The sequence below is a fragment of the Podarcis muralis genome, chromosome 7, assembly GCF_964188315.1.
Source record: "Podarcis muralis chromosome 7, rPodMur119.hap1.1, whole genome shotgun sequence".
Taxonomy (NCBI): Eukaryota; Metazoa; Chordata; class Lepidosauria; order Squamata; family Lacertidae; genus Podarcis; species Podarcis muralis.
The window spans coordinates 90,073,600-90,097,093 of record NC_135661.1 but is presented as its reverse complement, the minus strand read 5'-3'; the positions used below and the strand labels follow the sequence as shown (position 1 = coordinate 90,097,093).

Here is a 23,494-nt window from a genome sequence, read left to right as displayed (position 1 = left end):
ATTGATTTCAGAATGTTATTATTCATGTTTTTATACTGTATTTTATGCTGCTTTTATAATTGTTTTAAATTTGTTGTTAGCTGCCCTGAGCCCTGTTTTTGAACCGGGAAGGGTGGGGTATAAATAAAATATTATTATTATTATTATTATTATTATTATTATTATTATCCTGAATTCTTTGGGAGAACATCGGTTTGCTCCACAGAAGAGGACTATAAAACACTAGGAAATTCACCCACATCTTAGGCAGATAAAATCCTTTCTGCTTTGCTTTCTCCATTCGCAGAGATCAAGAGAGTTCTATGAAGTCCAGGGGAGGAGGCAATACAAATCCTGGAAGAAGCAGCAAACCCTCCCTTCCAACTCCAGCGCACTTACATAGCTGGGGTCCCAGGCGTCTGAGGGTTGTACGGCGGGTTAACCTGCGGGGAAGAAGGGTCAGGATAGCCAGGAGTCTGTGGGTTGGGGGTTCCGCCGTAGCCTTGTGGAGAAGGGGTGGGCTCGTCATCAAAACCATAGTCAAACTCTTCATCCGCCCTACAGAAAAGGAAGTGGGGGGAGGTTGGAGGAGCCAAAAGCGGTCAGCTGGGCCCAGACGGATTCTCGCCTCTCCACCCACCCCCTTGCCCTGAAACCCACCCTCCTCCTCCGATGAGGAACACCAACCTGGAGGGAGTGTTGGGGTTGTTGGGGTCCCAAGCCCCACTCTGCGCGGGGGTCCGGCTGCCGTCGTGCAGGGGGGTCTGAGAGCCGTAGTGAGGAGTCCGGTTTCCTGAAAGATGGACGCATGTCATGAGATTAACACCCAAGACCAGAGGGTGAAAAAGGCAACATCTTTTACATGTATACCAGTGCTATCCTGGAAATCTCCTTTCTCTTGCTTAATTTATTCCGCTCCTTAAAATTAGTAAGAAGAAAAGTTTGGATTTGATATCCTGCTTTATCACTACCCTAAGGAGTCTCAAAGCGGCTCACAATCTCCTTTCCCTTCCTCCCCAACAACAAACACTCTGAGGTGAGTGAGGCAGAGAGATTTCAGAGAAGTGTGACTGGCCCAAGGTCACCCAACAGCTGCATGTGGAGGAGCGGGGAAGCAAACCCAGTTCACCAGATTACGAGTTACAGCTCTTAACCACTACACCACACTGGCTCTCAGTAACTTTATTGAGCTGTGGTTCGCTAACTAACTGGAAACCACACCCAACAGGTAAGACCTGATTATCCTCCCCACCCCTGCCCCCAAGTGGCCCCCCCTCCATCCTCTACTCACCATCATGCGACGGAGTCTGTGACCCATACATCGGCGTGCGGGACCCTGACCCATACATGGGGGTCTGAGAACCGTACATGGGTGTCCGTGCATAAGTGGAGGTCATGCCACCTGGTTTCCTTGAACCGCTGCCAGAGGGGAAAGGGAAGTGCTGGTTAGATAATAACAGAATTTGGACACCCCCCCCTTCACTTTCAAGAACAGAACAGGCCCTGCATTCCCCAGGCATAAGGAGGAGCCATCCATTCATTCTCCATGTGGGCTGGGGCCAATGGGAGCCCGTCATCTAGACACCACCCCACCCCTGCAGCCAATGAACGGCCAGGGATGCTGGGAGTTGTAGTCAAGCAATGCACGGAAGGTCGCAGGCTCCCAAACCTAGTCCAAATTCCTTGGTGCTTTAAGATGATTTGCACTAAAAGCTGGGCCAGTCTGAGTGCAGCCCTGTTTAGGGAAGCTTTTAATGTATGATGCGTTACTGTATTTTAATATTTTGTTGGAAGCCGCCCAGAGTGGCTGGAGAAGCTCAGCCAGGTGGGCGGGGTATAAATTATTAATTATTATTATTATTATTATTATTATTATTATTATTATTATTATTATTATTATTATTTCTGATCAGAAGGTCCGTGAGAGGTTCAAGGAAGTCAACCAGTTTGGTGGAACCATCTTTCCATTGGGGTAACATAAAACCCCTGCTCTCTTTTTCAGCGTACAGTGGTGCCTCGCAAGACGAAATTAATCCGTTCCGCGAGTCTCTTCGTCTTGCGGTTTTTTCGTCTTGCGAAGCACAGCTATTAGTGGCTTAGCGGCTATTAGCGGCTTAGAGGCTATTAACGGCTTAGCGGCTATTAACGGCTTAGCGGCTTTAAGAAAAAGGAAACAAACTCGCAAGACGTTTCGTCTTGCGAAGCAAGCCCATAGGGAAATTCGTCTTGCGGAACGACTCAAAAAACGGAAAACCCTTTCGTCTAGCGAGTTTTTCGTCTTGCGAGGCATTCGTCTTGCGGGGCACCACTGTATCCACAGTCCCTGAATGCAGGGAGCACAGTGTGTTGGCTCTTCTGTGCCTCTGGGAATCCCAGGTAGTAGGGGACCCCAATCTAGTGTATATTACCAGTGTGTGTACAACAGCGGAAGGGAACTTGTGGGCACCCAGCTGCCACTGGACTACAACTTCCCCCATCCCTGACCACTGGCCTTTGAGTCCAGCAACTTCTGGCAGACCCCATAGGTCCCTCCCCCTCTGCCCCACCAGGGCTTGCAGGGGTTAGGTGTCGAGAGCGTCTTCCCGCACTGCCCCTCCGTATCCCTTATTCAATCCTGAACCCAAACACACTGCCCTGCCGGCTCTTACAAGGTCGTGAGACGCTGTCGGTCCACAGAGATGGTCTGGCAGGTGGAATGTAGCTCCACGCGGGCGGTGGATTCCGTGGCATCCTTGACCATGCCAATGTAGCCTGTGAGAGATCGGAACAAAGCTTGTTAACCTGGGACATGTAGGGTGTTGGGATATTCGGTTCCATCTTAAGGAACAGGCATAACCGTTGTGTGTCACATGCCTGTTTACACTCCAGCACAGCTTGCTGGGAACTTCTGTTTGCGTATAGCTCTTGCTTTTGACACGAAGGAGACCAGACATGTTTCCTTTTGTCCCGATGTACGCTGAATAAACTGCTGGTAAATATGCTCACACAGCCTCTCCTGCCACTTCTGTTTGCACAGTGTTTACTCTGCTGAGTAGCCTGCCTGGGCTTCTGAAGCTCGGGTCGCAGATTCATGCTGCACCAAGGACTGGAGTTCGCCTGGCACACCGGCAGGTGGGCTGGAGCCAGCTGGGGGCCTGCCAACTGCCCCTGTTTCCTTGGCTGCATGCCAACATAGGGGGCACTGCCAAACTAAGCCAGCTTCCTCCACCACATGCCTGGGAAACTGAATCCCTCGTCTGTGGAAGTCTAGCCCTGCAAAACCATTTTCATTTAACTGCGGATCACTTACAATCCCAGGGCTTCATGGGGTGATAATCCTGGCAGGGGCGAGGTAAGAGCATAAGAAGAGCGCTGCTGGATCAGACCAAAGGCCCATCTACCCCAGCATCCTGTTCTCAGCAGCCAACCGGACGCCCGTTATAGTAAACCTGCAAGTGCAACCTGAACCTATGCTTTATGAATCTGTCTTATAGCTGCATACCGAGGGGGGTCCTTTAATCTCATGCAGCTACCACTTTCAGGGAAGGTAATGATGCTCAACTCAGCTGAAAATGGCTTTTCAGGAGTACTGGGAGTGCTTTCCAAACCAGTTTTCCCAGTCCTGTCCTAATTAATGTGCCGCAGAACTAACGGGAGACAACCTGGAAACACTGCTGTTTTAATCACTTTAATATTGTATTTTTAAGCTGCTCCAGGACCCGATAGTGAAAGGTGGGCAAGAAATCTTATAGCAGTAACAGCAACAGCCCACAGCCTGCTATCCTTTAAGCCTCTCCTGAAACAAGGGCAAGAACTTGGACCGTGTTCCTGCCACCGAGCGAGGGGACAGCTTACCTTTGTAGGGGCCTTGGGAAATCCGCACGGTCTGCCCAATGAGGTCGTTATCTCTGCGCCCGCGGCCTCGGCTCATCCCGCCTCCTCCAAAGCCGCCGCGCTGCCCTGTGGAGCGAGAGGAGGAACACAGAGGTGTAGCACAGACACACAAACGCTCCCAAAGAGCCCCTGAGTAGAGCAGCTTGTCGGAAACATCAGCGGTTGCAAGCCTGGGAAGATGCAAAATGTGCATCTTCCTCCCCTGCTGTAGTCGTGCACAACCTCCCCCTCCAATCTCATCAACACCATCAATTAAAGTAGGTAGCCGTGCTGGTCTGATGCAGTCGAAATATATTAAAGAATAAAAAATCAAAAAATTGTCCAGTAGTGCCTTAGAGACCAGCTAAGTTTGTTCTTGGTATAAGCTTTTGTGTATAAGCTTCAGATATCTGAAGAAGTGTGCATGCACACGAAAGCTTATACCAAGAACAAACTTAGTTGGTCTCTAAGGTGCTACTGGACAATTTTTTTATTTTTTTATATATATAATCCTCAATTAAATTTGCATACCACCCTACACCCATAGACCTCAGGGCACAACGTAAAAATTACAATACAGTGGTACCTGGGTTTAAGAACAGCTTAGTTTATGAACAACTTGGATTAAGAATGCTGCAAACCCGGAAGTAGGTGTTTTGGTTTGTGAACTTTGCCTTGGAAGCAGAACATGTTCCGCTTCCTGTCGAGTGTAAACTGAGTCCCCCGCTGCTATGGGAAAGCACACCTTGGTTTAAGAAAGGACTTCCGGAACGGATTAAGTTCGTAAACCAAGGTACCACTGTATAAAAAAACAGAAAATACCTAACAAAAGGGAAGACAACCCAATAATTCCTCCTTGCACAAGACATTTTTTAAAGGGCATCAGGTGCCAATCAACCTTTCGCACTGGCAGCGAAGAAGCAGGTGCGTGTCAGCGTTCACAGTTTTGGAGGGATTTGGTATTTGTTTTAGTGCCTAGAATAACAGACTCGCAGCTTATTCGGCGGCTCCCTTGTTCCTTCCAGTCTCCTGCTGCCGTTCATTTGCAGCAGTGCACCTCCTTGCTGGGGGGGAGGGGGGCAGAAGGGGGAAACGGGTGCAACTCAGTTCCCAGGGCGCACCAGCATACGTACCTCCGGCGCTGGGATGCATGGGACTGTTGATGCGAGGACTCATGGGCTGGAAGCCGCCAATGGTGAAGTTTGTGACATCCCGGGGCTGGGGGGAAATAAGAGAAATGAGAAGTTCAGAAAGCATCAGTGAGCCGCCACCGCACACCCCGCAACCTGGCCCAATGCCTCGGAAAAGGAGTCAGTGAGGAGCAGGAGGGGGAGAGTGTTAGAATACAGTGGTGCCTCGCAAGACGAAAAGAATCCGTTCCGCGATTCTCTTCGTCTAGCGGTTTTTTCGTCTTGCGAAGCAACCCCATTAGCGGCTAAGCGGATTAGCGCTATTAGTGGCTTAGCGGCTAAGCTGTTAAAAGGCTATTAACGGCTTGGCGGCTTTGAAAAAGGGGGGGGGAAGTGGGGGGGAAATGGCGAGACTCGCAAGACGTTTTCGTCTTGCGAAGCAAGCCCATAGGGAAATTCGTCTTGTGAAGCGCCTCCGAAACAGAAAACCCTTTCGTCTAGCGGGTTTTCCGTCTTGCGAGGCACCACTGTATTCCGTTCCACCTTAAGGGACAGGCATGAGACTGTTGTGTGTCACATGTCTCTCTACACTCCAGCACAGCTTGCTGGGAACATCCATTTGTGAATAGCTTTCGCTTTTAGCTGTCTTGCTTTGGACAGGAAGGGGATCGGACATGTTTTCCTTTTCTCCTGATGTACGCTGAATAAACGGCTTGTACATATGCTCACACAACCCCTCCTGCTACTTCTGTGTGCGCATCATCTCTGCTGAGTTGCGTGCCCCAGCTTCTGAAGCTGTGGGTCGCAGATGCTGCAACAAGGACTGGAGTTTGCTTGGCACACCGGCCGGTGGGCTGGAGCCAGCTGGGGGCCTGCCAACTGCCCCCGCTTCCTTGGTTGTATGCCAACGGAGAGGGTGCTCTTGCTTTTTTTTGGGGGGGGGGAAGGGTGGTCCCAGAGCCATCCTTTTCCTCCTGCTAACACCAGAACTCGTGGACATCTAACAGTGCTGATGTTGGAGGATTCAGGATGGGGAAAAACAAAGCGCTTGTTAACACAGAGCATAGTTAAAACTATGGAAATGGCTGCCACACCATTTATTTATGGCTACTAGACACCATTGCTCTACTCTGAATCCCAGTTGCAGGAAGCTTCAGGAGGGGAGAGGGCTGCTCTTGTGTTCAGGTCCTGCTTGCAAGCTCCCCATTGAGGCACCTGGTTGGCCACTGTGAGAACAGGATTGTCTGGCCAGAGTGGGGCATGCTCTAGTTATCTCCCGCTTGGACTTCTGCAATGCGCTCTACGTGGGGCTACCTTTGAAGGTGACACGGAAACTGCAATTAATCCAGAACGAGGCAGCTAGACTAGGGACTGGGAGTGGCAGCCGGGACCACATAACACCGGTCCTGAGAGATCTGCATTGGCTCCCAGTACGTTTCTGAGCACAATTCAAAGTGTTGATGCTGACCTTTAAAGCCCTAAACGGCCTCAAAGGCCCAGGATACCTGAAGGAGTGTCTCCACCCCCATCGTTCTGCTGGACACTGAGGTCAAGCACCAAAGGCCTTCTGGCGCTTCCCTCATTGCGAGAAGTGAGGTTACAGGGAACCAGGCAGAGGGCCTTCTTGGTAGTGGCGCCTGCCCTGTAGAACACCCTCCCATCAGATGTCAAGGAAATAAGCAGCTATCCTATTTTTAAAAGACATCTGAAGGCAGCCCTGTTTAGGGAAGTTTTTAATGTTTGATGCTGTATTGTTTTTAATATTCGGTTGGAAGCCGGTTGGAGAAACTCAGCCAGATGGGCGGGGTCTAAATAAAAATAATAACAATAACAATAATAGGATGCTGGACAAGATGGGCCAATGGCCTGATGTAGCAGGATCTTATTATTTATTATTTGTTAAATTTGTAGACCACACTATACCCTTAGATCTCAGACGGTTCACAACCTAAAATCACAATTTCTGTTTGGCCACTATGGGAGGCAGGTTGCTGGAATAGAAAGGCTCTGCTTAGGACCTTGTGAAACCTGAAGGACTACTCAATTCGACAGCTGTGACAGACCATTGTGGATGACAAGGAGAGAAAACAATTTGCTTCGTGCAAACTTTACTGGGCCAACCAACTTCTTTACATCGCAAGGTTATCAAACGTATTAGTCAGAGGACAGCTAGTAGCAACGTTGAACCACTGATGTCCTTTCTAAAAATGAGGACGCTGAGATGTGTTCACATGGAGGTGTGCATATTATCAACAACAACAGTAAGGTTCTAAAGAAATAAAAAACAAAGCGCTAAGTGGGTTTGTGCACGGAGAACGAGGTCTGCTCACACAACAGAACCTCCCACCCAACAGTTCCATGCAAACAACAATGTAGTTGAATCCTTGCCCCTGCCCCAAATCTATTGCCAGCAACTGCTGGTTGGTCAGAGGGGTTGCAGCCATGATTAACATGCCCCTCCTGAGAGGTGAACTACTTTCCCTTCTTACCTTTGAGCCCCCGGCCAGAACCAAATGGCGCGTCTTGCACACAAACATGCCCCCGTTTTCCACCAGCTTCTTGCAATGCAGGAAAGCGAAGCTCCTGAAGAGGTGGCGGATCTCGCCCTCGCGACCCTGGAAGGAGAGGGAAACAGCTTTTGTTCAATGGCAGTGAGCACAGCCTGGGTTGTGCTGGAGGCCACGGCCTCCACACAACAGGCAGGCAGAGCTGTCAGATGCAATGGGCAGGAAGCCCTGCGCACCCAGAGCCACCCCCAGCTGCGCAGCTCAGCACCCTCGGAGCCTGCCCTGTTCCTCACCGAATGGGGCCCGTCGATGACTTTCACGATGTCTTTGACGTGGATGTTGTTCTGCTCAGAGTCCAGCGCCACAGCAAAGCGGTTGTCCTTCTTCCGGTTCACAGCCTGGTGCCTGACTGTCACCACTTTGCCATACATGTTGAGGACCTGGGAGGGCGGAGAAGAGGCTCAGAGTTGCAGGGTTGGGAGATGCGGAAGGTGGGAAAACACTCCCTCAGCTCTCTGGGATTCTTTGATGAATGCTGTATGATGAGCGAGGCATATGCTATGTCCTTGCGCACGTGTGCATGCACAAGATCAGCTGAAGGTAAAAGGTAAAGGACTCCTGGGAAGGCTAAGTCCAGTCAAACAAGACTATGGGGTGTGGCGCTCATCTCGCTTTCAGGCCAAGGGAGCTGGCATTTGTCTACAGACAGCTTTGCAGGTCATGTGGCCAGCATGACTAAACCGCTTCTGGCACACTGGGACAGAAACTAGAGCGCACAGAAACGCCGTTTACCTTCCTGCTGCAGCGGTACCTATTTATCTACTTGCACTGGTGTGCTTTCGAACTGCTAGATTGGCAGAAGCTGGGACAGAGCAACAGGAGCTCACCCCATAGCGGGGATTTGAACTGCTGACCTTCTGATTGGCAAGCCAAAGGGGCTCAGTGGTTTAGATCACAGCGCCACCAGCTGAAAATGACTTATTGTGCCTTAACCGTTAATAGATCCCAAGTGAACATTCTTGCTTTGTAATTTAAAAAACCCCACATTTGTCAGTTCTGGATTTGATCCATTAAGGAAAGCAAAGTAAAATAAAACCACGCAAGATGCAAGGCAGTCTCATCTCTGATGTAAGGAATGGAAGGCAGCAACTCCCATAACCCAACCAACCCGCAACGGCAGCACCCACCTACCTGGAAGGTCTCCCGCTCCAGGCGGACAATGACCCCCACTGTCTGGGGGTCCAGCTGCACCAGCTCCCCCCACTCGTGCTGGCCGCCAACATCCACGCCAGAGGCTGTCTCAGAGCAGAGCTGAAGGTCTCGGGGGAGGACTTTGAGCTGCAGGAGGGAAGGGAGTGATCTCGAAAAGGCACTTTTGACATTTTGATTTACGTAACATAGCACAGATGCAGAAAGGAGAGGTAATTATGAGCTGGGTTCAAAGGCTGGGGATGTGTGAGTGGTAAGATACACATCGCCAAAAACCAACGAGCCTCTCAAGGCACCCCACCACCACCACCAAGGCCGATACAGAGGCTGTTTTTCTCTGCCTGCCCCCCCCCCCACTCACCTCGTGCATTGTGAGGTCGGAGAAAAGGATTACGAAGTTCTCCTCCACACGGACAATCAGCCCCGTGTCGCCCTCAAAGCGGCCAGCAATCACCTTCACGTGGTCCCCCATTTTGAAGTATTTGCGCAACTCCTGGGCCGGGAATTCTAGCATGTCCTAGTGGGGGAGGAGGAGGGAGAACAAAGAATTGCTGGAAACCGCAGGAAGGGAGAGGGCTCTTGTGCTTGAATCCTGCTTGTGGTTTCTCCATAATGGGCATCTCGCTGACCACAGCGAGACCAGGATGCTGGACTAGGTGGGCCACTGGGCAGATCTAGCAGGCTCTTCTTATATTCCATCACGATCAACAAAGCCAGCCAGTAAAAAAACCAGTGTGTGTCTCCTGGTCTGCCCCGCAGAGGGCCTTAAGGTCCATGAATAACCATAGTTTAGAGGTCCGGTGCCCTAAGGAAGTCAGACTATCCTCCACCAGGGCCAGGGCCTTCTCAGTGGTGGCTCCGACCTGGTGAAATGCTCAGTCCCATGAGACTAGAGCCCTTCAGGATTTAACCTCCTTCCATCAGGCCTGTAAGATAGAGCTATTCCGCCTGGCTTTTAATTTGAATTCAGCCTGATCTTTTATTCCCCTTCCTTCCCTCCCCCTCCCCTTTTATGAAGATCACCTGCCACCTGAGACCCCACAGCTCATTCTCCCCTGGCCTCCTCGCTGGCCCAAGTAGGACCAATTCAGCCAGCTAGCCCTGGGGATTATCTAATTGATTTTTGAATTTTATTGTTATTCATGTTTTCACGCTGTATTTTATGCTGCTTTTATAATTAAGTGTTTTAAAGTGTTTTAAATTTGTTGTTAGCTGCCCTGAGCCCCGTTTTTGAACCGGGAAGAGAGGGGTATAAGTAAAAATTCATTATTATTATTCTTCATGCAAGCATCTCATCTAGGATGCTGGACTAAATGGGTCTCAGGCCTGAACCAGCAGGACTCAAGGTGTCTGTGCTCATCCTTGCCGCAAGCAGGCACTCCCCCACCCGCCACAGCAACGAGGGCTCGCTCCCATGTCACATTTCAGCTTGCGGTTATAGATATCGCTTGGCAAGCAGCCTAAGTTGGCTGTTCCCTGACTTTGGGGGCCATTGTCTCCTTGGCTCCCATAAATTAATCCCCAGTGCCTCCTGTCCTACCGAAAGCATTATTCAGAACAGAGGTTGGTACAACCCACATAAGGAAAATAGTAACACAATACAATTCAGAACAGTGACCACTGAAATCCAATTAAAACTACTTAGGTTCAATTAATTCAATGAAATGGATGAACTTGATCCAGTGAACTCAGCTTTCCAAAGCCGTTTACACCTCCCGGGGGCCCCTAGGTAATCCCACCGCCCACTTTGGGAACTACTGGCTGACGACATTATGCACTCAGGATGCCATGACGCCAGAGAGAGGAAGGGAGAAGACAGGGAGCCACCGTACCTTGAGGTCTTCGTGCTTCGGCATGATGGTGATCTTGTTCCCATCCACGCTCAGGATCTTGCCTTGCAGGTTGATCAACTCCCCCTCACACACCTCCACGTTGTCGCCGGGCTGGAAGTTGTGTTCCCGCTCCTTCCCTGAAAGACGGAAGGAGGCAAGTGAGGCGGAGCAACCTGGGCAACTTGCCACAGCCCCCTTCCTGAGAGAGGACAGCGTGCGGCGAGTTCCAATGGCCTTGGCCTACCTGGAAGGCGCAATGAACCCGGGACCATTGGAGGCTGTGGGTCCTCTTGGCGAGGATCCGCGTGAGTTAGGAGCGAGTGTCTGGGGAGTCACGGAGGAGCACACCAGAGGCGGCCATGGCCAGCAGCCTCACTCTAGGGGGGGCTGCCCTTGAGACTGACCCAGAAACTCCAGCGGGTGCAGAGTGCCACAGTGAGACTCTTTACGGGGTCCTCGCTGCGGGACCACATTCACCCGGTGCTATACCAGCTGCACTGGCTCCCGGTGGAGTACAGGATCAGGCTTAAGATGCTGGTTTTAACCTTTAAAGCCCTATTCGGCCTAGAACCCTCATACCTACAGGACCGCCTCTCCTGGTATGTCCCATGGAGGACCTTATGGTCTTCAAACAAAAACAACTTGGAGATCCCGGGCCACAGGGAGGTTAGGCTGGCCTCAACCAGAGCCAGGGCTTTTTCGGCTGTGGCCCCGATCTGGTGGAACGCTCTGTCCCAAGAGACTAGGGCCCTGCAGGATTTGACATCTTTCCGCCGGGCCTGCAAGACAGAGCTGCTCCACCAGGCCTTTGGCCAAGGCACAGCCTGACCTCCTCCTTTGGTAATCCTCACAGAACTCTAGCCCAATGGTTGCCATGAATTTGATTCTGAATTAATTTTAAAAGGAATTGATTTTAGAATGTCGTGTTACTTTTATTGTTGTTAGCCGCTCTGAGCCCGGCTTCGGCTGGAGAGGGTGGGATATAAATAAAATATTATTATTATTACCTGTGCTTTCCGTCACCACCTCCAAGTCAATGCCTTCCGGTTGGTCTTCAAATTTCTCCAGCTCAGACAGGGTGGGCTTCACTCCTTCTGTGATCTGACGATGCCCAGGAAACAGCAGGGGTGGTTTGGAGGGGGAGAGAAAGCGAAACGACAGAGAGCAGGTTGAGGGGGTGGGAAGGACAGAGGCAGCACCATCTGCACCAATGCTGAACTTTTTCAAAGGCCTCTCCACTTCCAATCTCTCTCCTGCTTCTGCCAGGGCTGATTTGCAGATCTCACGCCCCGGGGACGTGGATTGCATCGGGAGGGACTACCCAGGACACATCAGCACCAGCAGGTGCAAAGCAGGCACCGGCGGGTGCCCATTAGAGAACACCGTCCTGGTCTGGCTGGACCAATGCCTTCTCACCAGGTTCAAGTCAGCCTCCAGTGCAGAATATCAGCCACCTGCCATTTCCTCTTATACAACAAGGGTCTACAGCGCAGGAGTCCTCTTCCACCCACCCTGTTGCTCAGCCCCCCCCCCCCCCAATCCTCACCACGGCAGACATAGCAAAGCTCTTGAAGAGGAAGCCCTTCCTGCTGTAGCGGTTGCCCTCAAAGATGAGGAAATCCCCATCGGAGGCCACGTCGCCGCCCAAAGACCTGGAAAGGAAGGGATGGAGAGGCTTAGCAGTTAGCATGACCAGCAGCAAGAGAGCAGCTGGAGATGGACAAACTGGGCCTGCGTTGGTTCCCCAGGAAGACAGCGTCTGCAGCTGTCATCACTCAGCCAACAGTCTTTCTGCCCTGGGTTCCCCCTCTTGGGCCCTTCAGCACCCGCCTCCTCTCCAAATCTGGACCCCCCTCTTCCGAACTCTCACCGGATCTTTTCGGCATCAAAGAGTCGCTGCGGCGGGCGCTTGAACTTCTTCTTGGCAAACCAGTCTTTCTGAAATGGGAGAGGCAGAGGCAGGGTTTGCGACGGGAGAAGCAACCCCGGAAGTGTGGTGGTTTTAGAGAGAGTTTAAAGGTGTAAGTGGCTAATCCCCAGCTAGGGGCCTCACCTGCCTCTGGCCCCTGGGCAAGATCCCAAAATTATGGAGGAAGAGGCAAAAATAAAATAAAATAAAATAAAGGAGACGATCATAAGGGAGAGGACTGGGTGTGTCTGGTGTGTGCATGCAGGTGTGTGCGTGGCCACACCCACTTCTGGCCACGCCCACTGATGACCAGACCATCCCAACTCATCCAATGGGCCAAGGGTGAAGGCAGCTTACAGGGGAGAAAAGGTCAGCTTGCTCTCGTTTTAGGGAAACGCATCTCTGAATTACACTGGAGCCAACGGAACTCCAGTCTCTGCAGACCCTGTTCCTGAGGGCGGCCGCGTCTGTTTTGACACACCAAAGGGTTAAAATGAAGCACCTCTTCCCTTTCTCAGCCCACCAAACCTGGAGTAACCAGAGGGGGAAAACCAAAGGCCCGACGGAAGCACCCAAAAGGTGCACTGGTGAACAGAGGCTGCTGCAACGAGCCGAGCCAACATACCAGGCTCATGCGGGCTTTGATGCGGTCGAAATCGATGCGGGGAATCATCTTCAGGGAAATCTGATTCTGGCTGGGCTCCACGTAATCCACCTAAGGGGAAGGGAGGGAAAAGACATTGGTCAGTGTTCAGATTGCAAGCAACACAGATCAAGCACAAACGCCTTGCTCAAAGGCAGGGGTCTCTATCCTCCAACTTGTGCAATCCAGACCATAGGATTCTCCATGTAGCATGCACTGGTGTCCAAACTTTTTTTTATAACATGCAGAAAACAATATATGTAAAGAAATCAGGGAGGGGAGCTGAGGGAAGTCCTTGGTGGGGGGGAGAGGGAGGGTTGAGGGGGGTGAAGGGGGGAAAATGATGTAATTGATTAAGAGGATTGATAAATTGTTATGTGGAAATTGGTTAATAAAAATATTAAAGAAAGAAAGAAAGTTAATAAAGCAAAAGACAACATTATGGGCTTAAATTAAAAATAAAAAAGCTTTCAGGGCAGGCAGGACACTGCTGTGATTCTGCGTTGCAGGGGGGTAGACTAGATGACTCTTGAGGGACCCAACCATTCTGTGATGCTATGACTGGTCTATTCTTTTGCCTATGTAACTTGGCAAAGCATCACACATGCAACAACTAGAAAAATAAGCTAAGCCCTGTTGAGTTCATACACACTCTCCCAAAACATCATAACCCATAAGCCTTCACTCCATTCGGTACATTAAAATACAGCTGCACCCTGGATCCCAAACACCTTGTGAATTAAGCGTTTTGGCTCTTGAACGCCGCAAACCCAGAAGTGAGTGTTCCAGCTTGCAAACGTTCTTTGGAACCCGAACGTCTGGCGCCACTTCCGCAGCTTCTGATTGGCTGCAGGAGCTTCCTGCAGCCTATCGGAAGCCGCGCCTTGGTTTCCGAATGTTTTGAAAGTCGAACGGACTTCCGGAATGGATTCTGTCCGACTTCCGAGGTAACACTGTACAAAGAAAACAACCATCATGCCTGCTGTTAATTCCTCAATCCGGACTCTCAGCCAAGGTCTCGTCTCACCTGAGCAATGTCGTCCTTGTAGATGCCCCTCTTGAGGCGCACCCACGACTTGGGCTTCAGGTTGGTCACCTCCTTCACCACCTTAAGCACGTCCGTCATCTCCTTGATGGGCACCATCTGCTGGTTCCAGTAGCCCATCCGGAGGTTGCCCACCCCTTCGATGGCCTGCTTGACGTGCGTCTGCTTGTAGGCCTCCACGTAGATGTACCCTTTCACGTGCTCGGGGGCGACCACCGATTTGATCTGCAAGGGCTGCGGAGGAAGAACGGGGCTGGGTTACACATAAGACAGGCTGAGACATGGCTTGTGCAGAGTCTCCAAGCTCTCAATGTAGCTCTCTCGCATTTCTCGTTTATATTGCTCCAGGCCAGCCACACTTTGCAGGAAAAGGACACGCCAGGCTGGAACTTTGCTGTACCAGGCAACCATCAAGCCACTCACTGGCTCACAGGGGCCAAGTGGACTCGGCCCGGGGCCATCAGGCTGCCCAGCAATACACAGGTCCTCCCTCCCTTCCCTGAGCTCTCCCTTTGCACTGCAGTTTGGAGGAAGTTAAGAGAGTATTTCAAGCGAGGAGGAAGGACTCCTGCAGCTTTTTCCTTTATCCAGATCCTCGGCGCAAATGAGGAAACGTAAGAAGAGCCTTACAGGATGAGGCCAAGGGCCCATCTAGTCCAGCATCCTGTTTTCACCATGGCCAACCAGATGCTCCAATGGGAAGCCCAGGGGCAGGATCCGACCCCAAGACCACTCCTGTGCTTCCCAGCAACTGGTAATCAGATGCATTACTGCCTCCAAACGCCTTATCCTCCACAAGGTGAGATGTTAAGTAATTCTCAAGAGCAGACCCAGTGAAATTCAAGGGCCTCTCTACTAATTTCAATGGGTCTGCTCCGAGTCTCACCAACCTTGGATCTTGCCCACTGCCTCCTCCAATCCGTTGTGTTAAAGGTTCATGAGGAGAGGCAGGGAAGAAACCCTTATTTTCTCATACTTCACTGTAAAGTTGGCTCCGAGTGGAACATAGGGTCAGATTTAAGGTGCTGGTTTTGTCCTTTAAAGCCCTTCACGGCCTAGGACCCTCGTACCTATGGGAACGCCTCTCCCGGTATGCCCCACGGAGGACCTTAAGGTCCATAAATAGCAACACCCTAGAGGTCCCGGGCCCTAAGGAAGTTAGATTGGCTTCAACCAGAGCCAGGGCCTTTTCAACACTGGCTCCGGCCTGGGGAACGCTCTGTCTCATGAGACCAGGACCCTGCGGGATCTGATTTCTTTCCGCAGGGCCTGTAAGACAGAGTTGTTCCGCCTGGCCTTTGGCTTGGAGCCAATTTGATTCCCTCCCTCCCTCTCTTTCTTTTTTCTTTTCCTTCTCCTGTGAAAAGGCTGCATTTTAATGTATTTTAATCTTGTTTTTTAAGTTGTATTTTAATCAACTTGTTTTTATTATTGATTGTTAGCTGCCCTGAGCCTGGTCTTGGCTGGGGAGGGCAGGGCATAAATAAAATTCACTATTATTATTATTAAAGGCAAGACCCCAACTCACTCCCTGGCCCTCTGCATCTGGCAGAGGATTCTGGGAAGGGGAAGGCCTGGTGGCAGCCATCTATGACGGCTAGCTGGCACATCAAGCCAACGTTTGCGGCAAGGAGCAGCAAGAGGGCCAACCCCAGGGCAAGAGCGGCGCTGTAGAAAAAGTGAAGCATCAAGGTCTTCTTCTGTTCCCCCCTTTTCAGCCCACTTACTGTATCTGTGAACTGGTAGGCGATGAACTTCCTCATGAGCGCAATGGCTGTGGCCCGCTCCTCTCCAATCTGGGAGTGAGAGAGAGAAGGGTTGGAAAGAAAAAGGATGGCAGGTGGCAGAGCGGCTCCATTTGACGCAATGCGAAAGCAACCTCTCTGAGCCTGCGGGGCTTACCTTGCACTTCACAGTCCAGAGGTTGGGATCCCTGGATGGGGAGGGGAGAACAAACACCGCAAGGTCAGCTCGCCAAGGCCAAAGTAAGCATCGCCCGCTACTTAACACCAGGGCTGCAGCCTCTCAACTGGGCCGTCTCAGTCCTGGTCTCATGTCCAGAGTCATTCCCCCCCCAGCCTCCATCCCACTATGTCTCACAACACCCAAGTCTTCTGCTCCTGCGGGAACAGAACGCTCACAACAGAAAGTCCTTACTTGACTCCAGGAAGTAGCTGTTGCTGCGTGATGTCGTCAGAAAGCTCGTCGGAGCCTCCGTACACCCTGGAGAAACAAAAAGAGGGGAGGTCTGAGAGGTCCGAGGGTGGAGGGACAAGGCCAAGAAGCTGGCCAGCAGGAGTGTTTTGAAACGGGGAACCGCCGGCAGGATAAAAGCGGCATACTCACGTCTCGCGCACCGAAGACTGGGCATACTTCTTCATGTAATACTCGCCCAGCTCCTCCTCTCTTTGGTCCCTGTTTGGGGGGGGGGGGAGGAGAGAAACAAGAAGTGTGAAGTGAGAGGGGGCGTATTAGCCAGGCCAAAGTACTTTGCACATGTTCTGGTGCAGCAGAAGGGCAAAGGCAGGAAGCCCAAAGCTCAACCGCCACCCCAGTCACCTGCAACAGCCAAATCACTAGACCCCTGAGGTGTATATTTTAGGAGCCGCCTTACTGCTGTGGTTGTAAATGGTTTTAATACTGAATTTTAATTCTTGTAATGTGCCCTGGGACCATAGGGTGAAGGGTGGTTCTTGCAGGGCTTTACCAGAAAAGGAAATCAATGAGTGACCAGCTTTGAACATCTGGAAACAGGGTTTAGGGGGAATCTGTGGCCCAACTCCCTTCACCCCTGGTCACTAGCTGTGTTGCCTGGGGTCAAGGGGAGCTCAAATCCAACACACAAACTCCCTTGCTCCTGCTCCAAAAGATTCCCAAACTTGGAGGAAGCTCCTGCAGCCAATCGGAAGCTGCGGAAGCCCTGTCGGACGTTCAGCTTCCAAAAATAGTTTGCAAACTGGAGCAGGAACTTATGGGTTTGGGAGCTAAAATGTATGAGAGCTAAGCTGTTCGAGAACCAATACAATCGCATCTTATGTGAATTTAACTTGCATGTTTTTAACCATACATGATTGAAGGCAGGCTGGTTGAAATTGCACATGTTAAAGGCAAGCAAGGCAGAGAGCTTTTAAGCCATCATCCATTAGCTGCAGGACAGCTCCAAGAGTTTCAATACACAGTGGTACCTTGGGTTAAGTACTTAATTCGTTCCAGAGGTCCGTTCTTAACCTGAAACTGTTCTTAACCTGAAGCGCCACTTTAGCTAATGGGGCCTCCTGCTGCCGCCACACTGCCAGAGCACGATTTCTGTTCTCATCCTGAAGCAAAGTGCTTAACCAGAGGTACTATTTCTGGGTTAGCGGAGTCTGTAACCTGAAGCATCTGTAACCCGGGATACCACTGTATACGATTCTTGTGTGTATGTGGAACCCTTGGCACTGGACCCCCATATAAGATACAACTGTACACTTATGTCAGTCGAGCCAAACCAGGCAATTCTGCTTTCAAAATAAACACACAAAGTCCTGGCAGACGCCTGTGCTGCTCCTGTTCTGCGCTTTGCTCTGCATGCAATGCCATTTACCTCCACAAGTTTTGCAGCCTCCGTGCTCCAGAGCGATCCTCGTCCAGAACCACATTGTCAATATTGGACGCTAGAAGAAGAAACAGACGTTTGCAATGCTCAACAGCAGAGGCAGAGGAGAGGTTTTTTGTTGGGCAAAGTGTACGGGCGAGAGCTACAGACTTTTCAGAACTGCAAACAGCTTCAGGACCTGGTCTGTTTGCAAGTTGAGATACCCTGCAACGCTCTCTGACAACTCCACTGTGCTTGCCAAGAAAGACCAGATAAAAGTAGGAAAGGAGAAAGGAGGAAAAAGAGAGAGAGACTTGCAAACGCTGCTAAGGGAGTCAAGGACCTGCCGTTAAGGCTGAGATATTGCAGGACGGCCCCTGCTATGCATGGACAGCTACTGGCAGCCATGGCCTGTTCCACCCTGTTTCTGGGTGAGGAGTCCTATGCCAAAAATGAGGAACCTGTGGTCCTCTAGTATGGTCAGCGGGCCAGGGATGAAGGCAACTGTGGCCCACTGCAGGGTCAAAGTTTTCCCCTTCCTGTTCTATGCAGCAGTCTTCTGAAAAGGAAGACACATTCTTTTGGATACAGATGGGAAATGTGTGCTATACGCTTCTGATGGGCACTTGGAAGAATGGCTCATAGAATCGTAGAATTGTAAGGGACCCCAAGGGTCAACCAGTCCAACCCCCTGAATCACAGCTAAATAAGCCCTGGCAGATGGCCACTCTTCTCCCAGACCGCTGGGTGGACCTTTAAACTTGGGGGGCGGTGGCAGTAGCATGTTATTGTTTCTATTTGCTATTATGGTATATACTTTTGTGTTCTATATTGCAAACCACCCTGTGCTCCTCAGATGAAGATCCTCATCATCCTCGTACCTATGGGACCGCCTCTCCCAGGGTGCCCCACGGAGGACCTTAAGGTCCATAAATAGCAACACCCTCGAGGTCCCAGGCCCTAAAGAAGTTAGATTAGCCTCAAACAGAGCAAGGGCCTTTTCAACACTGGCTCCGGCCTGGTGGAACGCTCTGCCTCAAGACCAAGGCCCTGCAGGATCTGATTTCTTTCCACAGGGCCTGTAAGACAGAGTTGTTCCGCCTGGCCTTTGGCTTGGAGTCAATTTGATTCCCTCACCCTCTTTTTTCCTTTCTCCTCCTGTCATGAGGCTGCATTTTAATGTTTTACAGTGGTGCCCTGCAAGACGAATGCCTCGCAAGACGGAAAACCCCCTAGACGAAAGGGTTTTACATTTTGGAGGCGCTTCGCAAAACGAATTTCCCTATGGGCTTCCTTCGCAAGACGAATGCCCATAGGGAAATCTCTGGGACAGCGGGGAAGCGCAGCGCGTCTTCCCCACTGTCCTCGGACCTCCTCCGAAGGCTGGCGGCGGGGCGGAGAGACCTCCTCCCCGCGCCAGCCTTCGGATGGCTGTCCTGAAGACTTGCGATGGGAGGAGGGTTTTCCTTCCCACCGCCAACATTCAGAATGCTGTTCTGAATGTTGGCGGTGGGGAGGAAAAACCCTCCTCCCACTGCAAGCCCCGGGAACAGAGGAGAAGCGCTGCGCCCCTTCCCCTCTGTTCCCGTACCTGTCCTGAAGGCTTGCGGTGGGGAGAAAAGCCCTTCTCCGCACCGCCAGCCTGGCAAGCGGTTTCCATAGGAACGCATTAATTGATTTTCAATGCATTCCTATGGGAAACCGTGCTTCGCAAGACGAAAAACTCGCAAGAAGAAAAAACTTGCGGAACGAATTAATTTCGTCTTGCGAGGCACCACTGTAATGTTGTATTTAACCTTGTTTTTAAGTTGTATTTCAATCAACTTTCGTATTATTGGTTGTTAGCCACCTTGAGCCCGGGCTTGGCTGGGGAGGGCAGGGTATAAAGAATTATTATTATTATTATTATTATTATTATTATTATTATTATTATTATTATTATTATTATTATTATGAGTGGTATAGAAATTTAATAGACAATAATAAATAATTGTTCTTTTCCTGATTTTTAGATTTTGTACACTTTATAGACAGGTGTATGCCCATCTTTCAGGGAGGCTTGAGTTGAGATTCCTGCATCGCAGGGGGTTGGATTGGATGACCCTCGGGGTCCCTTCCAACTCTCCACCATTCTATGATTCTATGTCTCAAGTGACTAATAAATGGCAACAGAAATCTATGGACACCTGCAGGCTGTTCTCCTGGGCAGGTCCCGGAAGGAAAGGGGCAGTGCTTGAATTACCGTATTTTTTGCTCTATAGGACGCACCAGCCGATAAGACGCACCTAGTTTTTGAAGGAGGAAAACAAGAAAAAAAATATTCTGAATCCCAGAAGCCAGAACAGCAAGAGGGATCTGGCTTCTGGGATAGCCTCTTACTCTTCTGGCTTCTGGGGTAGCCCGCGAAGGCTCCCTGCTGCCCTGCGGAGGCTTTGCATGGCGAAGCCAGAACAGCGAGAGGGAGCGCTGCGCAGCTCTCCCTCTCCCTGTTCTGGCTTCTGGGATAGCCGCGCAGCCTGCATTCGCTCCATAAGACGCAGACACATTTCCCCTTACTTTTTAGGAGGGGAAAAGTGTGTCTTATAGAGCGAAAAATACGGTACTTGGGACCACTGGAACAGCATTCCTGCTCAGAAGACCACTGCGCTGCCAGAGAACTTAGCCACAAGGGATCAAGTGGCAGGGGCTGCACAAGCCCGTTCCCTGCGTGGCCACATCAACTAGGTGTTTGCTGAGCATGCTCTCCCGCCCCCTCTCACACACAGAACCCCACCTGGCTGAAAGGAAGCAGAGAAGCAAAGGCAGCTGGTGAAGAGGAAAGGAGCTGGAATGAAGAGGATAAAAACAAAAACCGTTCTTACCTTCAAATTCCTCTGCTCAAGAAGAGGTGGTGGTGGTGGGAGGGCGGACAGTATGAGCCAAATAATACCATCAAAACCAACCACAGGGTGAGGGTGAATGGGGAACAGAAAAGCGGAAGGAACAAAATTAAGATGCGGCACACAAACCAAGCAGAAGCGAATGAAATGCACGAGAACTCAAAAAAAGAGAGAAGCCACCAGGCCAGGGGGGGGGAGGCAGAGGGAGCACTACCCACAGGCAGGGGCAGCCTTGGGGGGTGGGGGGGACAACGGCCGGGAGCCAGGGGCTGCCGCCGGTCCTAAGAAGCAGCTCTCCCTCCGCTGGCCGCTCTCGTTTCGCACCTCCACAACCGACAGCGCTTTCGCAAATGTGACAACCCGCGGCCATCCGCCACTCTTGGAGAAAAGCCTGGTCGGTTTAAGTGCTTTCCAGAAATGGCGAGAACATTAGAATAAATGAACATGGGAATTTTAAACGAAAGAGTGTTTCCAGCTCTGGCAGGAAATAAAACAGAAAAGGAAATCCTTTTTTTAAAAAAGAAAAGAAATTCAGTTTCATTTCCAGTTTTCGGGATCTGACTTATAACCAGGAAAGGGAAAAACATTCCGGAAAATTAATTACGATCAATAAAGCAGATTATGTTTTCCTCAGGCTTCTTTAGGTTGCTTTGGGGTTACACACAAGCATTTGAGAACTCAGCACCAGTGAGGAATTTCCTGCTTCCTCCTTAGGAGGAATTCTGCCGAAAGGTTCAAAGCTTGCATGCTCCTACTTGGTTATCACTCGGGCATCCAGTTACTCCAGATCCAAGATTATCTCCACGAAAAGGGTTCTCCTTACCTTTCTCCAGGATGTCCTCTGCACCATCCTCCCACTGATCTTCGTCCTCATACTCATCATCCACATCTGGAAGGAAGAGAAAGGGAAGGGACAAGGTCCACACGGTAAGCAAGAGTCGGGCCGGGACTCAAGGAATGACATGTCTCTTCTGGTTGGGGCAGGGGGCAGAGGAGAAGAGTCTTTGTTTTTTACCAGCTTCATCTAAAATAAATCCGCCATGTCTGGGTTTCTTCGCAGGCCGGTCATCATCGTCCTCTTCCTCCTCTTCGTCATACTCTTCCTCCTCCTCTTCTTCCTCTTCCTCCACTTCTTCCTTCTCGCTGCCTACGACACTGACACGCTCCTCTTCAGCCTGCATGTTATTGAACGAGAACCTTTAACCTGTGACTCGCAGGCGGTTCACGCTGAAGCCCACAGAAAGCAGCTTTACTTAGGGGTCGGGGAAACAGCACCAAACAGCTTGGTTACACGGAAATGGAAACCACAGGCCCCGATTCCTAGCCCCAACCTACTTTTGGACTTAGGAGGAGATATCCGGGTCTCTAGAGAACTTCTCCCCCCCCCCCAAAAAAAATTTTTTTTTATTGGTTTTCACAATATTATAAACAAACAAACAAACATAAATTATAGCCTTATTGAAAATTACACTTATTAACTTTGTTAAAGTGACTTCCTCGCTTCCCCTTGGTTGAATTTCATTGCCTTTTAACGGTTTTCCAAATCCCAATTCTTATGAAATTTAATTTAAACATTAACATCCTAAAATCTTCACTTTATGGAATTAAACATATTAATTCATCACTTAACATAAAATCCTAAGCCAATTAAGTATCTGCAAGCTATTTTCAATTAATTTAACTTAACAAATTTAACTAGATAATCATTAAATTTATTCCACTCTTCCTGATACGCCTCCTCCTTCTGGTCGCGGACTCTTCCGGTTAGGTCGGCTAGCTCCGAAAAATCCATCATCTTCATCTGCCATTCTTCTATTGTTGGTAACTCTTGGGTGGTTCTCTAGAGAACTTCTGCCCAAGCTCAGTCCTTGGATACAGCTTGAGAGCCAGAGGCTAGGCAAACACAAGCGCCCCTGTGCTCCTTGTGGGATTGTGCACCCTCCAACATGCTGCTGAACTAGGCTGAGTTTAAAGCATGCCTTGATTGGTACATAGGGATGGTTTCTCTAGTTAAAGAAGCCCAAAGCTCCTTTGGGTGCACACAGCTGCTTGGGGGAGTCTCTGAATGAGGACGATGATTAAATACATTTTTAAGAACCTCAAGGCGGCTTACTTCATTCTCCTCCCTATTCTATCCTCATAACAACCCTTTGAGGGACTGATCCAAGGTCACCCAGAAAGCTTCGTGGCGGAGTGGGGATGTGGACCCTAGTTTCCCTAGTCTGCCACTACACCACACTGGCCCTCTTGTTGTTCCTTACGTCTGCCTCCTCACGGTAAAGACAGAAGCTTTTCTCTAAGATGTATGCAGAATGAAAAGAAAGGCTAGAATAGATATTGCTGCATTCCAGGGGGTTGGACAAGATGACCCTTAGGGTCCCTTCGAAGTTTACAATCCTATGATTTACTCAATTGAAATTAACAGACTTAACTTAGTCATTTCAGTGGGTCTGAGCAAGGCTAGTGCCGGATACAACCCAGTTTGCCCTGCTGACTCTGCGGCCTAGGACCCACGCACCTACAGGACCGCCTCTCCTGCTATGCCCCGTGGAGGACCTCAAGATCCACAAATAACAACACTTTGGAGGTCCCGAGCCTCAAGGAGGTTAGATTGGTCTCAACTAGGGTCAGGGCCTTTTCAGTACTGGCCCCGATTCGGTGGAACGCTCCGTCACAAGAGACCAGGGCCCTGCGGGACTTGACATCTTTTCGCAGGGCCTGCAAGACAGAGCTTTTCCACCTGGCGTTTGGTTTGGACTCGGTCTGACCCTTGGTCTTGATTTATCAGCTACTTTAAAATGAGGCTGCATTTTAAATTGCATTTTAACCTGTATTTTAAATTGTTTTTTTTCTCCTCCCCCCACCCTTTCCCCCTATTATGTTTTTATTGTGATTGTACTGGTGTCAGCCGCCCTGAGCCCGGCTCTGGCCGGGG

General features: G+C 50.4%; 1 protein-coding gene across 2 annotated transcripts in view; it reads right to left on the bottom strand.

Moving 5' to 3' along the window:
- The window catches only part of SUPT5H (SPT5 homolog, DSIF elongation factor subunit), a 33,320-nt gene that overhangs the window by 4,571 nt on the left and 5,255 nt on the right, over positions 1-23,494 (bottom strand). The window contains exons 3-26 of one of the 2 annotated variants that reach the window (XM_028741846.2): positions 21,575-21,734; positions 21,383-21,448; positions 20,542-20,553; positions 17,690-17,759; positions 16,453-16,521; positions 16,264-16,329; positions 16,009-16,039; positions 15,834-15,902; positions 14,089-14,340; positions 13,044-13,133; positions 12,380-12,447; positions 12,056-12,161; positions 11,517-11,610; positions 10,510-10,646; positions 9,039-9,194; positions 8,660-8,806; positions 7,762-7,908; positions 7,451-7,576; positions 4,965-5,049; positions 3,814-3,918; positions 2,628-2,730; positions 1,271-1,398; positions 667-772; positions 379-537 (exon numbers count right to left, since the gene is read on the bottom strand). In XM_028741846.2, coding sequence (XP_028597679.2) covers positions 379-537; positions 667-772; positions 1,271-1,398; positions 2,628-2,730; positions 3,814-3,918; positions 4,965-5,049; positions 7,451-7,576; positions 7,762-7,908; positions 8,660-8,806; positions 9,039-9,194; positions 10,510-10,646; positions 11,517-11,610; positions 12,056-12,161; positions 12,380-12,447; positions 13,044-13,133; positions 14,089-14,340; positions 15,834-15,902; positions 16,009-16,039; positions 16,264-16,329; positions 16,453-16,521; positions 17,690-17,759; positions 20,542-20,553; positions 21,383-21,448; positions 21,575-21,734 — 2,552 coding nt within the window. The remainder of the gene's footprint in view (positions 1-378; positions 538-666; positions 773-1,270; positions 1,399-2,627; positions 2,731-3,813; positions 3,919-4,964; positions 5,050-7,450; positions 7,577-7,761; positions 7,909-8,659; positions 8,807-9,038; positions 9,195-10,509; positions 10,647-11,516; positions 11,611-12,055; positions 12,162-12,379; positions 12,448-13,043; positions 13,134-14,088; positions 14,341-15,833; positions 15,903-16,008; positions 16,040-16,263; positions 16,330-16,452; positions 16,522-17,689; positions 17,760-20,541; positions 20,554-21,382; positions 21,449-21,574; positions 21,735-23,494) is intronic. The other variant, XM_028741847.2, reaches the window with a different exon arrangement.